Source organism: Botryllus schlosseri, chromosome 6 (assembly GCF_051294905.1).
Source record: "Botryllus schlosseri isolate E-star chromosome 6, Bs_hap1, whole genome shotgun sequence".
Lineage (NCBI taxonomy): Eukaryota > Metazoa > Chordata > Ascidiacea > Stolidobranchia > Styelidae > Botryllus > Botryllus schlosseri.
Genome location: NC_137241.1, coordinates 30,750,705 through 30,773,354, shown reverse-complemented (window position 1 = coordinate 30,773,354; position 22,650 = coordinate 30,750,705). Strand labels below are relative to the sequence as shown.

General features: G+C 39.2%; 4 protein-coding genes across 8 annotated transcripts in view; 3 read left to right on the top strand and 1 right to left on the bottom strand.

Moving 5' to 3' along the window:
* The window catches only part of LOC145440664 (uncharacterized), a 198,402-nt gene extending 182,687 nt beyond the window's left edge, over positions 1–15,715 (bottom strand). The window contains exon 1 of the mRNA XM_080318377.1: positions 14,213–15,715. Coding sequence (XP_080174503.1) covers positions 14,213–15,391 — 1,179 coding nt within the window. The 5' untranslated portion in view covers positions 15,392–15,715. The remainder of the gene's footprint in view (positions 1–14,212) is intronic.
* The window catches only part of LOC145440675 (uncharacterized), a 74,526-nt gene that overhangs the window by 40,675 nt on the left and 11,201 nt on the right, over positions 1–22,650 (top strand). The window lies entirely within an intron of this gene.
* On the top strand, positions 794–4,904 carry LOC145440703 (NADH dehydrogenase [ubiquinone] 1 alpha subcomplex subunit 12-like). 2 transcript variants are annotated; one of them, XM_080318436.1, is made up of 4 exons: positions 794–938; positions 3,015–3,167; positions 3,544–3,708; positions 4,649–4,904. In XM_080318436.1, exons 2-4 carry the CDS (start codon positions 3,028–3,030, stop codon positions 4,812–4,814), a joined length of 471 nt encoding a protein of 156 aa, XP_080174562.1. In that variant the 5' UTR covers positions 794–938; positions 3,015–3,027; the 3' UTR covers positions 4,815–4,904. The 2 variants fall into 2 exon arrangements, with proteins under 2 accessions (XP_080174562.1, XP_080174561.1); XM_080318435.1 differs by having other exon boundaries at positions 807–962.
* LOC145440648 (translin-associated factor X-interacting protein 1-like) lies at positions 5,037–22,054 on the top strand. 2 transcript variants are annotated; one of them, XM_080318351.1, is made up of 14 exons: positions 5,037–5,188; positions 6,440–6,557; positions 7,473–7,610; positions 7,664–7,840; positions 8,393–8,521; positions 9,587–9,723; positions 10,523–10,667; positions 12,017–12,214; positions 16,497–16,738; positions 17,496–17,649; positions 18,267–18,471; positions 19,416–19,558; positions 20,959–21,084; positions 21,770–22,054. In XM_080318351.1, exons 2-14 carry the CDS (start codon positions 6,453–6,455, stop codon positions 21,962–21,964), a joined length of 2,094 nt encoding a protein of 697 aa, XP_080174477.1. In that variant the 5' UTR covers positions 5,037–5,188; positions 6,440–6,452; the 3' UTR covers positions 21,965–22,054. The 2 variants fall into 2 exon arrangements, with proteins under 2 accessions (XP_080174477.1, XP_080174476.1); XM_080318350.1 differs by lacking the exon at positions 5,037–5,188 and having other exon boundaries at positions 6,318–6,557.

Here is a 22,650-nt window from a genome sequence, read left to right as displayed (position 1 = left end):
GGTGAAATACACGGCCAAATTCGACTGAAACACCGTAAATCAGCACCGAAGTAACGCTTTTTCGAGTATTTCGGGAGCTGAGCCGGAAAATTGACCTTTTTTTTAGTCAACCGAGCAAAATGTGGTCAAAATGCAACTTCTGCAACTTTTCAACTTTTTTCAAAAATAAATGCAACTTTCCACGGATTTAACTGCAACAAAAACTTGCCCTAGTGATCACACAAGACACGCAATGCGATGTAATGAACAGATAGGAGGATGCCGAGGAAGCAGAGCAACTTTCGTCGGCGGGACTTTGAACCCAGGACTCCCGCGTACATAGCGCCGACGCTCACCACTACGCTATCTCGCCGTTGATGTACCCATTTATCCAGGCTTAAGATCGGCACCCAGTGAGAATGTAACCCACGACCACATAAGTTTAGATACTGAGGTGCTGTGGCAGTCAACTTTTAGGCTTATTGGTTTTTAGTTCCAAATGTACGAGAGTGTCTTGAGCTCAGTGGTCAGTTGATCCGGGTCATCGATTTCCTTCATTGCATATTTACACAAAGTCATTGGACTATAACGTTGCTGAATCCTGAATGTAAAACCTCCGGGCTCCGGTAATAGGAAAAGTTCGAAGAAACCCTAGTTCGACGTCTTGTATTTTGTTTATGAGTCTATATCCATTACGATTCGTAGTGACTGCAACACCACACAGTTGCCTTTGAAAATGACATTGCTACAGTGCAGTTGCAGCACAGCAAGCGCAGCGAAAAATGTGTAGGCCTACCTGTAATTTCATAAATTACTAGAATTGATTGTCTCTAGCAACTTGGGTTGACCTATTGGATATAACTCAATTTTTCACAGATATTGTTGGTTCTGTCTAACGATATTAATTTTGTAGATTCCAGAGGAGGGTTGGTGTGATTGCATCTTGCATGCAGAATAAGGTCAGTCGCGACATGCAAAATAAGGTCAGTCAGACATCACCAACAAAAGTGGAATTCAGAATCGTCCATTGATTGTGTGAAATGTTTTAACTGATACACATGTCTGGACATTATAGTTATGTCTGAAGTAGAACCCGGACATTTGTGTCACTACAGCCATTCTGTAAAAGTGTAAAGTAATACTGGAAAAGTGTATCATTCTTATCGTCATGCTCGAGGGCTATTGACAAATTGGCCTAAGTTAATTTTATAAACCACACAACCTACAATGCTAAGATGCTTTCCAGATTCATTTATGTGAGTAGCGTCTCTGTGGGAATTGATAACGTGAAGATCTTAAGGATCATATCGTTCACACCCGTCTATACCGTCCTACAGTCATTTGCACACAAATATTATTGTATATCTGTTTTTCTTGTTGGCTAGTTCATGAAATTGTTAGGTTGGCTAGAAAAACTATGGACATCAGATTTGGCTCAATTCCAACCCATAGAAGCAAAGCTATTCCAGTGAGAAAGTTTTGAATTTATAAAAAAATATCTCTTCAATTTTACTGGCCACCCCATGAAATTAAGTATAGCAAATTTTGCTCGATTCCAACCGGAGCGAGTAACAATTGTGGTAAAGAATTTTGGAATTTAAAAAATAGTATTCAGGGTAGAAAATTCTATAATTATGGTTTAAAGATACTGTAAATAGCCTACTATTTTTTCAAATCCTAAAATTTGTACTAGCATAACTACGCTCTTAACCCTTTTCCCGCGGGTGAATCCTATAAGATCCATACACAGTTATTCACAAACACGCTTCGATCAATTACCGACATCATGCGTTGTAGTGGTCATAAACGGTTACAATTATCGTCTATAAATAGCTATTGTCAATACGCATGCGACGAGCTATATATAACCCATTGCCTTACCGAATAATATGTTCAAAATGCAGAATGAATACAGAAAAACGTTTCCTGCAGAATACAATGTGTAGCTCAGTTTGCCTGAATGGACGCTAATCTTATAATCCCTTATATCTCGCGTTCTACACGTCGTAAACAGACACAGCTGTCGTTTTGGAGTAGTTCTTGATCACAAGAGTTCATTGAAACCATAATATCGGGAATTAGTTGGATAGAAAACGCTTCAAATTGGTGTGAAATAAACACGATTACAAGGCGCGTTGCCTCTATCGCGATGAAGTAATCAGCTGCGGCCGTGCGTAATGCTTATAACGAAAACTTCCCAGTCGCGGTGCGCTCAACTGCGTAAAGGTATCAAGCTCAGTAATGTCTTGTTTGAATGCCGAAATCGATATGTAAGACAACCACGTGGTCATTCACCATGGGAAGGATTATGTATCACCTCAAATGAAAACGAAAAACAAATTTCTCTTTCGCTTTTGAGAAATCGCGTAGACTTGTTTGAATATCATCGCCACCTCTCTCGCCTGAGCCTTCCGAGTAGCTCAGTTGGTTAGGCTGCTATTTCCTGATCACGGCGATATATTGGGCGTCGGTTCAAGTCCCGTTGTTCGCGTTTTATGAACTTTTTGGTTGGTGCATTAAAATTTGGCCTGGAGGCCGACCACGGGAGTAGGGTTAATGGTTGGAATAGGGCCAAATTTGTTATTCTTCGTTTTTTTGTCAAAGTAACAATTTTTCCAACTAGCCAGTCAAAAAAGAGTTATTTTTGGACAACCCTACTATCAGACTTGGACAACTAGAAAATTTTCAGCCTTTCCAAATTAGATTAGAATTAGATTACTGGCATATCGCTCTAATTTAGTGAAATTAGACAACTAGAATTATCTAGTTATCCAAGCATATACTTGGACAACTAGAAAATTTTCAGCTTTTGGAAATTAGATTAGAATTAGATTACTGACATTTCGCTCTAATTTAGTGAAATTAGACAACAAGAATTATCTAGTTGTCCAAGTCTGCCTACTATAGGCCTACTACATAGCCTATATCACTACATAAAAACATACTGTATTTTCGATTGTCAATATCACATATAAAATGTCTAATGAAGGTAAGCGAGTAGTTCCGACAATTGAATTTGAATCCTTTTCCTTCAGATTAGTTTGAAAAATGAGCAAAGGTATTGTGGAATTGTTACGAAAGCAATTTGTGGTCCCATTGCGGGAGGCCGCTAAAATAATTCAGCACAACACGGCCAAAGACAATGGATACTTTCCCCGAATCAGAGGCGTACTCATTACCGCGGCAAGGTAGATTACTTTTTTTCTCTTGGCTGATTCATGCTCTTAAGGAATTTACCGAATTTGTTGTTATGACTTGAACTGGGGAAAATTGAGTACCTGAGTCAATTGGTTCTGCATCATTAGAGTGAATGCTCAAATCATTGTGCCCCGGCCCTATAGTTATGACATGCCATCAAAAATTCAGGTTCCATGAGACTGGCTTCATTTAATTTATAATCGTGAAATTTCAGTAGAATGTATCATAAGAAATTTCAGTTGATATGTGTTTAGAGTGAACGAGCCGAAACATGGACTATAAGTAGAACTAATAGTTCTCAAAAAAACAGTTGACAGCAACCAACTAGACTGGTATTTTTTACTGGTCTGATTGATATGTGTTTAGAATGAACGAGCTGAAACATGGTGAACTGGTTGGAAGCGACGATCTGGGAAACAAATATTACGAAAACAACCGCTACTTCTACGGTCGAAACCGATGGGTCGATTATTCCCAGGACACATTTGCCAAGAAGTGGGAATTCAACGCCAGTCAAGTGCCGGCCGAATGGTGAGATGATGGCAAACCACTTCCCAGAGTCGGCGGCAGGGGTGTAACCAAGTCACAAGTCAATTTGACTTTTACAGTTTTGACTTTAGTCCAGTCAAGTCATTTTCAATTCACCACTGAGTCAAGTCCAAGTCAGTAAGCGACGGGTTAAGGCCGACTCATAGTGTTGAGGGTCGAATGCAAGTCATGAATTTCCATGTTTATTACCAAGTACAAGTCACCTTCAACTGGCTCTTGTTAAACTCTTGGGTGATATCGAGGGCCTCAGTTTCATAATATACTCATTTTTCTTTATTAACATGTTCATTCATTCAAACATACAAAATTGAGTTTCTGCGCCCATTTTGCAAGAATCTGTCCTGATATACGAGACTTGAATCAAGTAGGCCTAATATAGATTTTCTCGAATCGTGCGTAAAGACTCTGGTATAAGTCGAGTCCATACACAAATTGACTCAAGTCTAGTGGTTTTCCATATTCGAGAAATTGACTTGAGTCGAGTCATGACTCGAGTCATTACAACCCTGGTGGTCCGTAACGAAGTACTCCTACTTTTTCAGAGTACTCAAGTATGTTTTGCCTACTTTCGCTACTTAATCAAGTGCTCCACTTCTCAAGTATTTTTTAGCCAAAACCACTTACTTTGACACTTAGAATTTTGTGCCGAAATACTTTTTTATCCACATCTAGTTACTTCTTACACTTTGAATTTGGAACTGAAGTCGATTTCGCTTACTTGTACTGCTCCCTCAAGTGGTTATGATTTTAAAGTACTTCTTGGCTCTTTTCAGAATAATTACTTTTTTACTGAGTTGAGAATCGCTACCTCTACTTTTAGCTTACTTAAGTAGAAATCAACGACGTCACTTCTGCTACTTCGACTACCTCTGTTGGTCTGGCGAAATGGATTGCCAGCTATCAACCATCAAATTTTTTGCAGGCATAGATGGCTTCATTACATGACAGACGACCCACCAACAAAAGTCCCGCCAACACCGCGTCCATTCGCAATGAAACATAAGGCAACTACCACGGGCACGGACGATTGTTATGTTCCTTACTCGACGACCAGGCCGAAAATTGAGTCTTGGAAGCCTCCACAGTAGATTTTCTGCGAATTAATGCGTATTTCGATAAATTATAGGCTACTATTCATTTTATTTCGTCACAATACAGTTTTGGCTGCGCGATTTAAACTTTGTTATGTGCTTATGGAAGATCAGCCTCATTGCTATACTCAGAGATGATAGGTATATTCTTTTTCGCCTGCACCATCGAGATGCTTTGACGACGGAGCTGCGATACGGCCTCTATAGGAAGGTCATCTAGTCTGCACGCCCATTTTTTTCTCCACCATGTTATCCGTGATTGCCGAGCGCCTAGCAGGATAGCCGCGGATACCAGTTTTCGAGTCTGTCTGATCCGGCAGGGGGATCGAACGCACGACCTACCGATCAAGAAGCCGGACTTCATCAGATTAGTAAGATTAGTCCAAGCTGTGCTCGCTCAAATGACGCATCCTCATGTCGAACGGCTCGAGTTCGAGAGACTTAGACTCGAGTAGCGAGTGGTTTAGTATCGGGAGTAAATCTGTACATGTACAATGTACATTGTACAGTGTACAATCAGGGCCTAGATTAGTTATCGTATAACCATATTTAAACATTCGATATTCGTTTACGTTCGGTGGGGAATAGACCCATTTGTTAAACAGGTCAGTCTACATATTTACGGAGAGACATGCGCAATTACCGTTACTAGTTAACTGCTCTGGAATATATGTATCTAAAATTTTGTATTAAGTGTTGTTCACAAAAACTCATTTTTTAACTCCGGATAATCAATGATGGCGTCGCAAACGCAACAGGGGTTAAACCCGCTCAGCATGACGTGAAATAACGCTTCCGCTGAATTTTGAGGGTTACCGGTATTGGTTCACGTTTTATGTTGCAATTATAGGCGATTCTCTTGTGCACTGGTGTGGTTGTGTGTCTTGTCTACTCAAACTAGCAAATGGCTAATGACAGAAGTTTTGGGTAGTGGGGAATGAAGGCTCGGAATGAATCTGAAGTGGGGAATGAAGACAAAAAGGTTGGGAACCATCATCATCATTGGTTTATTAGCAATTTTATCAGTTCAATACACCACAAATGCGATACAATGAAAAGACAGGAAGATGTCGAAGCGACAAGGAGTAGTCTATGGAATCTGACACCCACCTTGGCCTAGGCGATGTAAAGAAGAGGCATGCACACTGAATGAAAGTAAAGAAGATAGTATAGAAAAAGAATGCGACAAGAAATAGGGCGGCATGTCATGGGAAGCGAGATCGATAGGTCAGTCGTGGTCCGGTAATCTTGAGGATGGACTGTATTTATTTAGTAGTAATTGCTTGTATTTCGACTTGAATGTGGACATGCTCGTCGACTGTCGGATGGCCGGCGGGATACTGTTCCACTGCCATAGACTACTCCAAGTCGCTTCGACACCTTCCTTCCTATCTTTTCATTGTATCGCATTTTTGTGGTGTATCGAACTGATAAAAATTGCTAATAAACCAATGATGATGATGTACCAACAGAACCAGCGATAATTTATTCTGATAAAGTATGCATCCCGGCAGAGGACGCTGTGATCGCCAAGGAAACCGTCACACTTAACTAACTACAAAACACCAGCGTTCCAGCATTGAGTAGGGGACTGAACAAAAATTGGAATTTTATTTGTAAAGCACCGCGAGCACAATGGCGCTGAAACCTTCGAAACTACCCCCGCTCGAACCCCCTACAGGATCAACTTTGCAACGTAATCGCGGACCTTCGTATCAACTCTCTGGAATGACATCAAAGGTGAGTGTATCGTAAAATGCCTTGGTAATGGTACCTGGCCAGAGTTGAGTTGACAGGTACGTGCATGGTCAGTAACCCCAGCAACGAAGTACATCAACTTTTCAGAGTTCTCATGTAGTTTTTGGCTATTTACACAAGAAGTTATGCTCTTAGAATACTCCCACCTCAAAAAAACTAAGTATTTGACTTTTTTCTTGAATTTCGAAATGTAAATTTTGGATATCCTTGCATCGCATTTATGAGTGAAATTTTCATGATGAAGAACCCCTTTATCACCAAAACTGAATATTGTTTCGAAGATCGCACCTATTTCTATGCAATTGATCATTTTGAGTTATCTCACACCTGATTGGAATCGCTGGCCTTTTTGCCTGATATATCAGGTGAGCAGTGATGATTTTCCAAGTTAAAGTAATTGAATAAAATATAATTAAAAAATAAAACATAGTGTGAGCACAGGACACCGATTCTAAACAGGATCTCACAAAGATACATCTTGCAATTTCAGAAGTAGCTACCCTCCAATCAACCTCTGAAAAGTACGCCATCCATCAACCAATTATGCTTTTCCAGAACTTCAGAACTATACTAATGCTTGTTAATTTGGTATTTTGTATGATATATATGTAAACGCCAACCAACAGTTTGTGCCAACAAAATGTGTTCGTGAATAATCTAAAATTAGTACATTGAGTTTAAGCCATGTTCGCCTTGACTATTCCGAAATTTCATGAATTTTAGTACCGTATATAATTGAATGACCGTGACATCTTATTTGGTGATACGATTGTTGTTTTGCAATTTTATTTCCAATTCTCTAGTAGTTGCTGACGATTGATCCTGACTGGTGTCTGCCGAAAATATTCACGTTCATTTCATTAAGAATGTATTATACAATTTTATCTTGTATTTTAGCACCAGCTGCCACCAAACTCTCTTTTACGGCCTGGCGTCGACACCATGTCAGGTGAGATGGACTCATGGCCGGCCTATGCAAGTTGCAGTGTTGCAGATATTAGCGCAATCGGAATTGGTGGAAAGAAATCCAAAAAGGTTGATTGCACGAGATTGCATCCTGAATCTGTTCTTTACTGAAAAATTTGCAGCAAAGCGTCATCCCGAAGCCAAGATTTCTGGAAGCTCTCGAAAATTACGTTGAACGTGAAGTAATTGCCCTAGGTTGCCAAGACCCGCGTCCAAGTGAACTCAGGCTACAAGCTTACCGTGAAGTTTTTGAATACTTAATCGGAGACTTCAGGACATACAGGCCACTGTTATCACAGGTTTGTAAGTAGGGAAGTAGGGATGGACGAATGATTTGAGTATTCCAATCTTGGTCAAGTATAAGTTCTAAGGATTCTAGTCAAGTAGTGAGGATATGATTATTTTTAGTAATGATATTCTACGATCCTTGCCACTAGACTAAATTGATCAACAAGAATTATAGTTTTTATATTTTCAACTGTGGAAGGCTGTGAACCAAGATTGGTCGTATCACAACATACGAAACATTTAGTAGAAAGCTACACACGTTACTGGAAATGATATATGTATGAAGTCATGATCTACCCACAGCATTGTCACAAAGTGCAATAAAATAGTATGGTCGAAAAAAGACCAAGTCATCTTCGATGTGATTTAGAACTGGTATAATATTCTTTGTGGTCGCATAAAAGGTACATATTTAAACTTTCCGTATCATTCCCACTTTTGGGACGCAACATTTAGTGATTCTCGAATACTCGAGTCGAAGCGTGATATTGGATCCAGAATCGAATCACTCTGGTGCTCGATTTTTCCCAATCCTATCTTGAGTTAATCTTGTGTCTTTCTAGATAAAAAACGAGTATGAAAAGATGTTGAGCCATTATCGAGAGAAAATTCGCGAACTGGAACCGTTAAAAGCAATGCTGATCACGACGTCAGAACAATGCGACCTTAAGATTCTCAGAATTCGGGAGGAAGTGAGTCGTGTGTCTATAGATAAGACATAAGTATAGATATAAGATATAAAGGTAACTAACCTACCGATAGATGCCGGTTGGGCAACCGGTGCTCAGAGGTGGCCAAAGTAGTCACCGTCGCTACTCAAGTAGAAGTAGAAGTAACGCCTGAATTTCTACTCAAGTAGAAGTAGTAGTGCTGGTTCACAAGTAAGTAAGTAGGCATTCTACACCTATTTTTGTCAATAAAACTGAAAACCAACAAGTAGAAGTAGTCCAATATCATAACTACTTAATAAGTAGTGCGAGTAGACAAAATCTACTTCAAGTACTTCAGAAAGTAGAAGTACTTCGTTACTGACCACCTCTGCCGGTGCTGTCGATTGTCATTAAATATTTTGTTTACGTAAATCATTTGTTGTCGGAATTTAACCATTAGCAATCAAATCTTTCTGGTCTTATTTGGCTCATGGTTATATAAAGCGTCCGTCAGTCATTTTCTTTGGATATTTTACTGAGACGCGCTTAATTTATTGTAAATCTAACTCTAGCCAATCGATTTTGGATCGTTAAAATATTTGTTTAGTATCAAACATTGGAGCATTGGACTATGATGACCATGAGCTAGCATTGGTATCAACGCAAAACGATGACACGTGTTGGCTTGTTGTTCGGCAATGAAATATTTTTTAAATGTACAACTAGAACTACTCAAAAAACCAGTAGTTAGTTGACCGCCAACTGACTAGGTTGGTAGTTTATACAAGTCTGATCCGTAGGGTATTTATCTATACAGAGGTGGTCAAAGTAGTCACCGTCGCTACTCAAGTAGAAGTAGAAGTAACGCCAGAATTTCTACTCAAGTAGAAGTAGGAGTGGTGGTTCACAAGTAAGTAAGTAAGTAGGTATTCTACGCTTATATTTGCCTACGAAACTGAAAACTGTCAAGTAGAAGTAGTCTAAAATCATAACTACTTAAAAAGTAGTGTGAGTAGGCAAAATCTACTTCAAGTACTTCAAAAAGTAGAAGTACTTCGTTACTGACCACCTCTGTAGCTATATTGAGACGAATGTATTCTGTTGCAGGAGAACGACGAGATTCGCGATCTGCGGGTGAAAGTGAAAACGCTTCTGGCAGAAATCGGAAACGGGAAAAACCGAGAAGATTCTCTTCACTCTCAGATTTTGAAACTCAAGGAGGAGATGGCGATAGAGTATAAAAAGTAAGTTCAAAGGTCGTCGTTCCAGGCAGACCTGGACATCTAGACAGTTCTAGTTGTCTAATTAAACTTATTAGACTGAAATGGCGGTAATCTAAGTCTAATCAAATCTGTGAAATCTTTCTGTGCTCTCACTTTAATTCTAATCTATTTCTGGTCTCTTGAAAATGGTACAGGAGGACTGTATTGTGCGAAACGAGCCGAGCTCGATGTACAGATATTTGTCATTCTCATGCTGATGAGAATCAACTCTGATTTGGTAGGGATTGAACTTGGTTTTAGTTCTATTTATTCTGATTTGGAATACAATTCAATTTCCAAGTTTTGCGAATTCACTCATTTTTATTCTGGTCTAATTCAGAAAAAAAGCTGTATAGTAAATAGCAACTAGTTATCATAGTGATTGTAATCTAACTTCAAGATTACCGGACCACGACCTGACCTATCGATCTCGATCGATCTCTTCCATGACATGCCATCCCATTTTTCGTCGCTTTTATATATACTATCTTCTTCTGTTTTTCATTCAGTGTGCATGCCTCCTCTTTACATCGCTTAGGCCAAGGTGGGTGTCTGATTCCTAAGACTACTCCAAGTCGTTTCGACACCTTCCTATCTTTTCATTGTATCGCATTTTTGTGGTGTATTGAACTAATAAAATTGCTAATAAACCAAACTGAACTGAAAATATGTAGCTATCATTCCAATTCTAATCTAATCTGAAAAAAACGTATAGTGGTCGTTCTAATTTTATCTGATTTGGAAAGTCTGAAAATTTATAATTGTCCAATTCTGGTTGCAGGTTTCGCGACGAATGCGACATGCGTAAGCTGCTGATTTCCGACATGAACGACCTCCGACATCAGTACGAAGACATGAAACGTATCGCGGGCCAGGGAGCCATAGATGACGATGAAGATCCAGTTCGGCTGAAGATTGCGCTACAGGTACGCCACACTAGGCCTGTTTAAAAATACTTTTTCGCTTATATTATACTCTCCACCCCCATGCATGGAATCGTTGGGTTGCCTAGAAAATGCTACACACCAAATTTGGCTCCATTTCAACCAATGCAAGCAAAGTTATTACAGTCGCGAAAACTAATAGTATTTACGGAGGGTAGGTCGATAATAAATAATCAAAGAATTTTCCACCGTAAATGGGCTATTATAATTATGATATCCAAAATTTTCTACTACAATAAGTAGAATAATAGCTTCCACTAGGTGGGATTGACCCAAATTTGGTGTGCAGCGTTTTTTTGGCATCCCAATAATTTTATCAAGTAGCCAGTAATATTTGAAGCAGCCGTAGTGTTCAATTCTGCTTAAGCAATTAATCGCAAATAGTTAATCTTAGATGTCTACGACTGCAGTTGGGAAAAGAAAGTAAAATAAAGGCGGCAAATTATGAGCTAAAATAGCCATTTTTAAGACCTCTGAAAACTGCCGTACATCAAGTAGAAGTAAAGGTAATCAGGCAAATTTTTACTCAATGACAAACGGAAGTGGCTATTTCAAGACGCTCGGAAAATACTTCAAGCAGAAATAGAAAATGAAAGGTATAAAAAGCACTCAGTGAGTAGTTCCAAAAAGTAGATTTGGTGAAGGCGTTGCATACTTTTAGGCTAAATATTTAGAGTTGGCTGGTGGCTACTTCAGAAATTGCAAGATGTATCTTCGCAACTGATACAAAATGAGCAATATTACTAAAAATAGGTGCAATTCACGCTTGGTGAAAAGCTCACCCTTGACTCATCCCCTCAAACTTGTTGCCGAGAAATCAAAGGCCATAAGTTCTGCCATTGGCAAACATCTGTAGGATAATCCCGCTTGTGCGAAAAATTATTGAGACGACAGATTTCGCGTCGTTCGGAAGGGCCGTTCTCACTTTCATTTGTGTGCCTTGGAGTCGACCTTTATCAAAATACACCAGCAAAGGCTGTGTCAACAAAAGGAGCTTGTGTACCCTCTAAAAATAGTATATTGAACGCTCTCGTATTCGATATTTCATGCTGCTGACGTCATATTTTGTGATATCATTGTTGATATACGATGTTCATTTCTTTTCTCTACTAATTGCTTATCATTACTGCTGACGAGTGTCAGTTGAAAATATTCGGGCTCATTTCAATATGAATATACTATTCAAGGTTCAATTTTGTAACATATATTCAGTTTGCGTGATTATGTCCACTTTGCAATCCAATCTTCCATATTTCTTACAATCTTGTGTGTTTTCATCTGATGAAATTATTGATAAAACTGAACTGAATATGATATACTCAATTTTGCAGGTAGCTCGTGAAAATCTGACATCTCAGGCCAACGAGCTAAACCGAATGAAAGCAGACTACGGTGATGTCGTGCCGCGCAGAGATTTTCAAACCCTGCAAGCCAATTTTGACGAAATGAACGAAAAATACGAAACGCTACAAAAAGATTTTGCTCAGCTCAGGCAGGAACATGACACGCTACTGGATGTTCACAAACAGGTTCGATTGAGCGCGGTGTAATGACTCGAGTTCCAATTTTTCGTTGACTTCAGTGATTTTCTTAAATATCGCAAATGATTCGACTCGACTTGAGTCACTCTGTGTATTGACTCGACTTGTACTCGAGCCATTGCGCAAGTCATATGATTGGAGACGTTATGTACGACTTGATTCAGGACCGATCATTGAAAAATAGGCACAGAAGCTGTGTTTTATCTGTTTAAAAAACATATTCAGATTAAAGTAATGAGTATATTATGAATCTGAGGCTTTGAATATCAATCATGCGTTTCAAAAAAGTGAGTTGAATGTAACTTGAACTAGATAATGAACAGTGATGACTTGGACTCGGACTTGACTCGGTGGTGAATTGAAAATGACTCGACTTAACTCGAGTCAAAACTATAAAGGTAAGATTATCTCGTGACTAGGAACCTTGTGACTGGGTCACAATCCTGTGTGTAAAAATCATTTTGAATGTAATACAGTATGCATTAGGGTTGTCCAAAATTTGGAAAATCTTAAAAAGTCTCCGTGATTGTGTCTCATTCTATAGATTATTGATAAAAAACAACTATTAGCCTGAAAGAAGCTTACAGGAAAGCCGTTAAGATTTCGGTCAAAGCGTTTGAAAGTAGCTGCTTAAGAATGGGCGTGCCACCGACCATAGAACGGCGAGAAGACTAGTAATCAAGTAACCACGGATCTTGATTGGCTAATCGGCTATGCTCCAATGATCACGGCAGCAGCAGCTTGCTGATTAGGTGTTCAAGAAGTCTGCTACCGGCGGGGATTCTGAGTGCGCATTGTTAGTATTTTGGCAGGTGATGATTTAAGATTAATTCCGGACATGTTGAGTTACGAAATACATGATGAACAAACAACACCTGCTTAACAAAACCTTTTACAGCATGACTGCTTTATTGTGAACGAAGCGGCTGTAGCCTACATGCCGTGCTTTCATCGAGGAAAAGCAAAGGTGCTTATGCAAGTGGTGAACGAATTCCGCGTTTAAGAAGGGATGCATCATCAGTGAATACAAATATAAAGCTTGACTATGACACTATACTTTGTGTGATCCTATTGGACCCAAGCTGTAGTATATAGCTGAAGTTTTGAAGGTTCTAGGGATCGACTGAATCGGCCGGTTATGCTTGGCAGTTATACTTACAGCAAATTGAATTCACTTATAAGAGTTGTCAAAGTCCTTAATGATGCTGCAGAAAAGAGGTGTAAGGTAAGCACAGGCTGTGCTGGATATGATATCCAAACTATGCTGGATACTATATATGCAGCATAGTCTGTGCTTTTCTTCACACCTCTTTTCAGCGGGATCAATAAGGACTTTGGCATACCATATCCAGCATAGCCAGTGCGAGTATGCGTACATTACCACCTCTTTTCTGCATTATCATTAATGACTTTAACAACGCCTACAAGTGCATTCAATTTGCTGTAAGCATCTGATAAGTGCCAAGCATAACCGGCTGATTCCGCCGATCCCTAGAGCATTCAATACGTCACCTATATACTACAGCTTCAGCCCAATAACATCACACAAAGTATAGTGTCATTGTTAAGCTTTATATATTTGTATTCACTGATGATTAGGGCAATTTTTTTTTGACCTAAAAAAAGGAAGATTTTGACCTAAAAAATCAAAATTTTGACATTTTTTGACCTAAAAAAATTTAATTTTGACCAAATTTTGACCTAACGTATGCAAATTAGGTGTTTTATCACATCATGTTAGAATTGTACTACTTTTCTTCAATTCTGGCTGGAACTGTCTGTCCTTACGAAGTTGTTTGGCCTGAAAATACTTATTTGACTTGAAAACTAACAAATTCTTACATGTAAAACCCAATATGGTAGAAATAATTAAAGTTTGTTGTAGGTACAACGAAAGATACTTTCCTACATTCTCGGGTAGAAATTGTCTACATTGTACATTGCTGGTGACACACCATGCTGCTTCATTCTGACAATGGTGTCTACATCACAATTTTTCATCATGTGCTTCTTGATATAACAGCCAATGCCCACGCAGTCTTGATTCAGATTCAGATTTGAGATATCGGCATGAGCCTCTTTAATCGTGGATCGGGAGCTCTCCATTTTTTCAATAAGCTGAGGCAGTGCTTGGTAGTCGCGTTGGATACTGACCAGAGATGCTATAATGTTGCAGTCATTCACAGCAGCTTTTGCTCGCTTTACCAAAACACCGTCACCTTCAAACGAACTGACGATGTTTCTCACTTCCACAAGGTACTTGGCGTAGTATTCTACAGCATTGAGCCACGTTCCCCAGCGAGTGAGTACCGGCTGTGGGGGACTGCCGATCATGTTGAACTTGTAACGCCGGTGCTTGTTCTTCACTGTCGCCGCCTTGACTGTTGCAATGAAGTTGTCAACCTCTCGAAAGTGAGCGCGAACTTTCTCAGCACAGTTATGTAGCAGATGCGCCAAGCAGGTGACGTGAAAGAGACGGGGGAAGAGAATCTTGATCGCGGTAGTGCAAGCAGTCATATATCTGGCTGAATCAGAAAGCAAAAGAATGAAATTATTTCTTTCAATTCCCAGCTCTTTTAGTGAATCGACAATCTTCATTGCCACTACGTGCTGGTTCACTGTCTCTACTATACTACAGTCTAAGATGTACGTCTTTTCTGGTACAGCCACGTCGCCAATGAGTATATTGAAGTACTTGCTGCCAACAATTTCGCTCTCGTCAACTATGAGGAATACGTGCTTGCCATAGAGGCGCTCCTTGAGTAGCATTCGCGAGTCTTCAGCTAACTTTTCTACATGAGCACGACAGGATGTCTCAGACGGCACTGGCTGCCCAAGGTCAGTGAACAGCTGTCTGATCTTAAAGTTTTGTAGCTTGTACAAAGGGATGTCTGCCGCTAGGAAGGCCTCAACCAACTTGCTTTTGAAGTCAGTCTTTGAACTTGGAATGAAAGACTGTATTGGGGTCATTGCGTCGGTAGTACGCCGTCGTCGATGCTTTGCTGACGACCGATGGCTTTCTACTCTAAAACGCTTGTCACAGTTCACGAATTGACTGCAAAAGACACAATACAGTTGGCCATTTCGGTGCTTGCAAAACTCTCTTGGAAACTCTCGCACATGAATGCCAACTTTGTAGTCGTGTGTATCTGACACTTTAGGCATTTCGAAAATCAAAACCGAAGTAACAGCTGCACCGTACCTACAGTTGCCGCAAAATCAGTTAGGATATAACGGTATACGTTGAGCATAACACCATGTTCACTTATCTGTTTAATATGAGCGTTTATGATTCACAATGAGCAGACAATGGGCCGTCTACATCGGTAGGCCTGTGAAGCAGGCTACAAGCTGTAAAATGTCAAATGATAAGTTCACCGACAATCCAAATATCTACGATATAAACGAAATGCAGGTTGCAATAAATTTTGACTTTGTCAACAATTTTGACAATTTTTGACCTAACGCTCCAATTTTGACCTTATTTTGACTTTTATTTGTCATGTCAAAAAAAAAATTGCCCTACTGATGATGGATCCGTACTGAAACGGTGAATTCGCTCAACACTCGCATAGCGCCTTTGCTTTATCTCGATGAAAACACGGCATGTAGGTTTCAGCCGTTTCCTTCACAATAAAGCAGTCATGCTGTAAAAGCTTCTGTGAAGCAGGTGTTGTTTGTTCATCATGTATTTCGTAACTCAACATGTCCGGAATTAATCTTAAATCATCGCCTGCCAAAATACTAACAATGCGCACTCAGAATCCCCGCCGGTAGCAGACTTCTTGAACACCTAATCAGCAAGCTGCTGCTGCCGTGATCATTGGAGCATAGCCGATTAGCCAATCAAAGCCGTTGTATTTTGATTACTAGTCTTCTCGCCGTTCTATGGTCGGTGGCACGCCCATTCTTGAGCAGCTACTTTCAAACGCTTTGACCGAAATCTCAACGGCATTTCTGTAAGCTTCTTTCAGGCTAATTATTGTTTTTTATCAGTAATCTATAGAATGAGACACAATCACGGAGACTTTTTAAGATTTTCCAAATTTTGGACAACCCTAGTATGCATATTATATAAACATCCTTCAGTTGTAGCCTAAATATTGAATCTATTATTCAATTGCATATAGTTTTGCACCTCTAAGAAACTCTTCAAATACGTTAATATATATATTTATAATTTGTTGTGTTTACTGCTGTGAATCAAACAATGTGATACAAGTAACTAACCCTGCGGGAGATAATATATATAATATCTGTATCGCTGCAGGTGATCGAACAACGCGACGAATACTACACAGAATCAGAAACTCTCAGAAGAAGCGCCACGCCTCGACCCCAATGGAAGACATGTTCGAAAATCATCCCAGGAGGGGAAGAACATTGGCAGGAGTTAAGCCAGGGCAAGCGCAGTGCCGAGGTGCTGGAAACATTGATTGCAGAACTGAGCAAAGCCAGCGAAAGAGGCCCGGAGACTTTCGAAGGAGAGGGAACTGGCGACGATGTGCCATTGTAAGATTTGTACAAACTACTGGATTTTCAAGATGCACAACTACAACTGGGACTAAAACTAATACGTTTTCTAAACTTGCAACTAGTAGGCCTACTAGAATTTAAACTCAAACTGAAAGTAGATAAACTCACTTATTCAAAATCTCAAAATCCGCAACTAGAACAAGAACTCGAATTACTCACTTTTCAAAACTCGCGAGACTAGAACTACAACTAGAACTACTCACTTTTAAATGTTCGCAACTAGAATTAAAAATAGACACTTTTGAAAACTCGCAACTAGAACTCGAATTACTCACTTTTCAAAACTCGTGACTAGAACTACTCACTTTCCCACTTTTGAAAATCTACAACTAGAGCTAGAGCTACTCACTTTTGATTGTTTGCTACTGGAATTAGTCATTTTTCAAAACTCACTCTCAGAACTAGAACTTTTCTATTTTCATAGCTCACAACTAGAACAAGAACTTCTCCAACTACTCACTTCTCAAAACTCGTGACTAGAACTACAACTTGAACTACTCACTTTCACTTTTGAAAATCCAAAAGTAGACTACTAGAAGTAGAACTAGTAAAAAAACTAGAAGTAGAACTACTCACTTTTGGAAGTCTGCTTCAAGAAGTAGAACTACTCAAAAAAACAGTTGTTAGTAGACCGTCAATGAACTAGATCGGTAGTTTGTACAAATCTGAGCAATGTCTGATCGAAGACTATCGTTTGGTGACATTTTCTTTACCCTTATTTTGATATTTTTAGATATCTGCGATTCGAGGGATCGATTCGAAACAGGAGGTTCTCAAAAGCGGAAGCCTCGAGCATTCTGAAAGATATTTGGAGCAAGAAAGGGCAGAGCGACACGCAGCGAGGGTCTCGACAAGACTTGGCGGAGTTCTTGAACGATTATTTCAAGGTCATCGTCAGAACAGATTCGAGAAAACATTCAGCTTCTCCAAATTTTATTACAATTAGAATGATAGCTACACAGTTTTTTTTTCCAAATTAGATTAGAATTGGAATGTCTCAATTACTTCTACTCAAGTAGCGACACCGTCTACTTTGAACACCTCTGATGGAAAGTAAATCACGTACTTTTGAAACTACCAACTCGTATATATTTCAGACCTTACATTTTCTGCTTTTACTTGAAGTAGTATTGACATGTCTTGGAAATCACAACTTGTAATTGAGTAGAAATTCACAATTACTTCTACTTACATCCGGCCAGCCTTCATTTCTTTGCCTCACTGAACTACCAAAGCCTTTCCTATTGAATATTTCTCGTCAGCAACTTGTAGACAATTGGAAAGAACTTTGTTGTATATTATTCAGCTTTGTTCTTTCCGATTCTCTACTAGTTGCTGACGATTACCCCTGTTAAGTGTCAGCCTAAGATATTCGAGTTTATTTTTATAACAATATATTATTCAATAGAATAGGTTTTGGTAGTTTGGTGAGGTATTATTTAATTGTATATTCATGTTCTGTACCTCCAAGAAGCTCTTCAAAACATATTCTGAAAACAAACAGGAAAAGTACAACAACGACGCTGAAATGTGTGCCGAATGGGGCTACTCTCTCAGACAAATGATCGCAAACTACCAGAACGAGCCCCATGTCAAACTGTTTGGAGATATTCTGAACGGGGAGAACGCGGAAGATGTGTATTATCGAGAAAACGAAGTGATTAAGACTATTATGATGACACTGACGGGAATGGACGATGATGAATCAGGTTTGGGTTCTGTTTGATATTTCTTAAAATTCGTGCCAAAAGCTCAAAGTCATTTTCAGGCAGATGATTGTACTGGTAGTTTGTAAATTTGACTAATTAGTGTGCAATGCCGTCAATATAATTCTAACATAATTTCTGGAATGCTCTCATTAGAATTCTAATCCAATTTTCGGTTCTCCTGAAAATCAGACTTGTACAAACTTTTGGATTTTGAAAATGCACAACTAGGACTACAACTACTCACTTTTAAAAATAACAACTAGCGACCTTTAAAAATATGCAACCAACCAATAACCGATAATATGAAATACGGAATCGCAAATGACCGAAGAGATATTGGAGATAGAATTGGCATTTCAAAAGGACGGAGTTTCATTTCAAGTTTGAGATGGGAGGGGTTTCGACCCCAAAAATCCACTCCCAGACCACGCTACTCTTAGTAGCGACGACTCTGAGCTATCAGTGACTGCACGAACATCACACAACACAAAACCGGTCGGTATCACGATTCATACCAAACGACAACGCATTTTTTCTAGTTGATCCGCAACTAAGTTGTTTTTTAAAATGCCTTTTAAAATCGACAACTAGAACTATAACGACTCGAAAACCAGTAGTTAGCTGGCCGTCAACCAACGAGATTGGTAATTGAACAAATCTGCTGAAAATGCTATGGAACCGTATAGCGTGAAACGAGCCAAGCTCGGTGTACAGACATTTGTCATTCTTGCGCTTATGAGAATCAGGTCTGATTTGATATGAACTGAACCTGATTCTTGTTGTATTTCTTTCTAATTCGGAATTGATTTCAATTTCCAAGTTTTTGCAAATTCAGTCATTCTAATTCTAGTCTAATTTAAAAAAAAACTTTGTAGCTACGATTCTAATTCCAATCTAATTTGAAAAAAGCTGAAAATGATCTAGTTGTTCCACTTTGCTTCCAGGAATCCTGGCCGTAGACCATTTTGAAGCCGCAATCAGAAGATCGTTTCCATTTAAAAGCGATCAGAGCGTCGAAGGCTTGATAGAAGCCGCACAGTCGGAATTGGAGATGGTCTCCGATTCTACAGACACCATCAGTTATCAGGTTTGTGATCACTAATGAAGCAATTCTTCTTTTTCAGATTAATCCAGTAGATTTTGCCTTTGACTTACTCAAGCCATTTTAGGCTATTTCCGCTTCTATGTCAACAGTTTGTAGGCCGAACCACTTTATTTTTACAATTTGGATTGTGAAAGGTAGAAAGTACTTTCAAGATGAGTTTCCATCACATTTTTTTTATTTCATTATGAGTGAAATTGTTATGAAAACTAAATATATGCCCATTTGAAGATTGCACCTATTTTTTAATTGTATTGTACGCTGAGCGTTCGAAGGCCATAAATTCTGTCATTGGCAGAGATCTGTTGGATAATCCCGCCTGTGCGAACAATTATCAAGACGACAGATTTCGTGTCATCGGGAGACACCTTTATCAAAATACATCAGCCCACGCTTAGTCAACAAAAGGAGTTTGTGTACCATCTTAAAATAGTACATTCAGCGCTCTCTTATTTGAGATCTCATTTCATGCTGGTGACGTCATATTTCGAGGTACGACTATTGATAGACAATGTTCTTTTCAATTCTGATCCGGAAATATTCGGGTTCATTTCCATATAAATATACTATTTAATAGTATTTTGTATCGGTTACGAAGATAAATCTCGCAATTTACAAAGTAGGCCACCTCCAATGAGCTGCTGAAAGTATGCGACTCCTCGACCAAATCTATTTTTTTCATTGTTACTTTCAGTTCGGCTTACTAATAATTTTCATCGATAAAATGAAATGATAGGAAGGTGTCGAATGGACTTGGAGTAGTCTTTCAAATCAGACATCCACCCAAGCCTAGGCGGTGTGAAGAGAAATACTTCATTTTCTACTTCTACCTAAGTAGTTTTGCCTTGTGTTTTCCAGGTAGAATTTTGGTTCAGTTATATATTTCTACTTAATTACAAGTAGAAATAGCGATTTCCAAGTAGTTTTGATTTTGAACAGCTTTGCATCCATTACTATGCTCAGACTTGTAATTCAATTTCATTTATTACTAAAATTTCATCATTTCAATACACCACGATTGCGATACAATGAAAGATAGGAAGGTGTCTAAACGACTTGGAGTAGTCTTCGAAATCAGACACCCACCTGGCCTAGGTGGTCTAAAAAAGGAGGCAGTAATAAACTGGAAATGCTTCACACCTGTAACCAGAGGTGGTCACGTCAGTAACGAAGCACTTCTACTGTGGTTATGATTTTAGACTACTTCTAATAACAGTTTTCAGTTTGTTAGGCAAACCTAGGCCTTACTTTTTTACTTTCTTGGAAATTGCTAGTTCTATAAGAAGTGTAACTGACTTCAACTTGAGAAGCAACGCTTACCAGTTACCATGCTTTTTACCGCGTCTGTTTGTGATTCTGATTTTTTATTTTGCGATTCTGCGCAGGCTTTGTTCACCGAGGACGAGGAGGGTCACACTGGCCCGTTTTTAACGTTGCTACGACAACAGGAAAGGACAGAACGGGAGGAATATGTCGACGAAATATTCCGACAACTCGAAGGAAAAGAAGAGGTTTGGGCCGATTGTTTTTTATTGTGTCAGCATTGAATATTATATTCCTATTGAAATAAACCCAGATATTTTCGACTGTCAGGTCATGTCCGATTAGCCGCTAGAAGTATCCGGCCTCTTAACCAAATCTACCTTTTGAAACTACTCACTGGACAAGCAATGTTTACTACTTTTATTCCGCATTTTCCGAATACTCAAGTAGGATTTGCCTAGTTGCACTGCTTGCTCCATGTTTTTAGATTACTTCCGCTTTTACCTATCTGTTTCGAAAACCAGATTACTCACTCTTTACACCAATGATCCTATGATTTTACGAAGTAGAAAGTAGTCTTTGTCATGTGATTCCTCGATCAAGTCTACTTTTTGAAATACTCACGAATGCTTTTCAAAAGTTCATTTTCTACTAACATTTGCAGTAGTTTTAACATGTCTGCAAAATTGCTACTTCAACTTGTAATTGAGTTGAAATGTACAACTTCACTTCTATTTCTACTTGCCATTGCTACTGCTTTTAATAACTAACCTACGGATAGATGCGGAACACGTTACTGCATGGTTGGCGGACTAGAAACAGCTAGCAATTTCTAGTAATGTGATTATATTATTCAATTGTATATTCAAGTTCTGTACCTCCAACAGTCTATTCATGTTGAAGCTATCAAACCTTTTACGAATCTACGTTCAGATATCTGTTCAAGAGCTGAAAGAAACATTCATGATGATTGACCCGGAGATCACACCAGCAGTTATGAAGAAATATCTGGCTATCGCATTCCGCTGTGCTGATGATGCAACGGATGCCGCCCCTGCACTCGCGTTGGACGTTGTGATAGACAGATTAAAAAGGGGAGGAGTACATCGCGTCGGAACGCCTCTTTGAGCATGACCTTCTTTCGCTTCATAGATTGTTATTTACTTTGAATTGTACCAGAATATCCATCATTTCCAACATGGTCGTGTCACAAATTGATGTACACTCGTTTGTGGAATTAGGTTGTAGTTGTTTATTTTCTATAGTTTTCGCCACAAGACAACATGCCACGAGATTGTGATACAATGAACAGATAGGACGCAAATTTTTGTCCTTGCGCAAGCCATCTTGTCGATGGGAAAGTGTCGAAACGACTATTAGTAGTCTTTGAAATCAGACACCCACCTGGACCTAAGCGAAGAGGGGCATGCACAGTAAATGAAAAGTATAGAATATAACATAAAAAGACAAGCGACAAAATGACGTAGCATGTTGTGGAAGGCGAAATCTATACATTAGATCGCTTTTTCGGCGCTAGCGCTTACTAGTATTCATTCTGTAGAAGCTGTTAGTATTTAGACATATATGTGGACATGCTGGATGACCGCCGGACAGCTTTCGAAGTACTGTTTTACAGTTGTGGACCGGTACACTTGATAGAGCGGTGTAAAAATAAATGTCACATCTCGACTCCACGGAGGCTTATATTCGAGTGTCATCAGTAGTTCGGTCTTATATAGTACGCACATACGATACCATCTACTAAACCATACTTCTGCCACATATTTGTATCTGTGATGATCCACCAAGGTAAA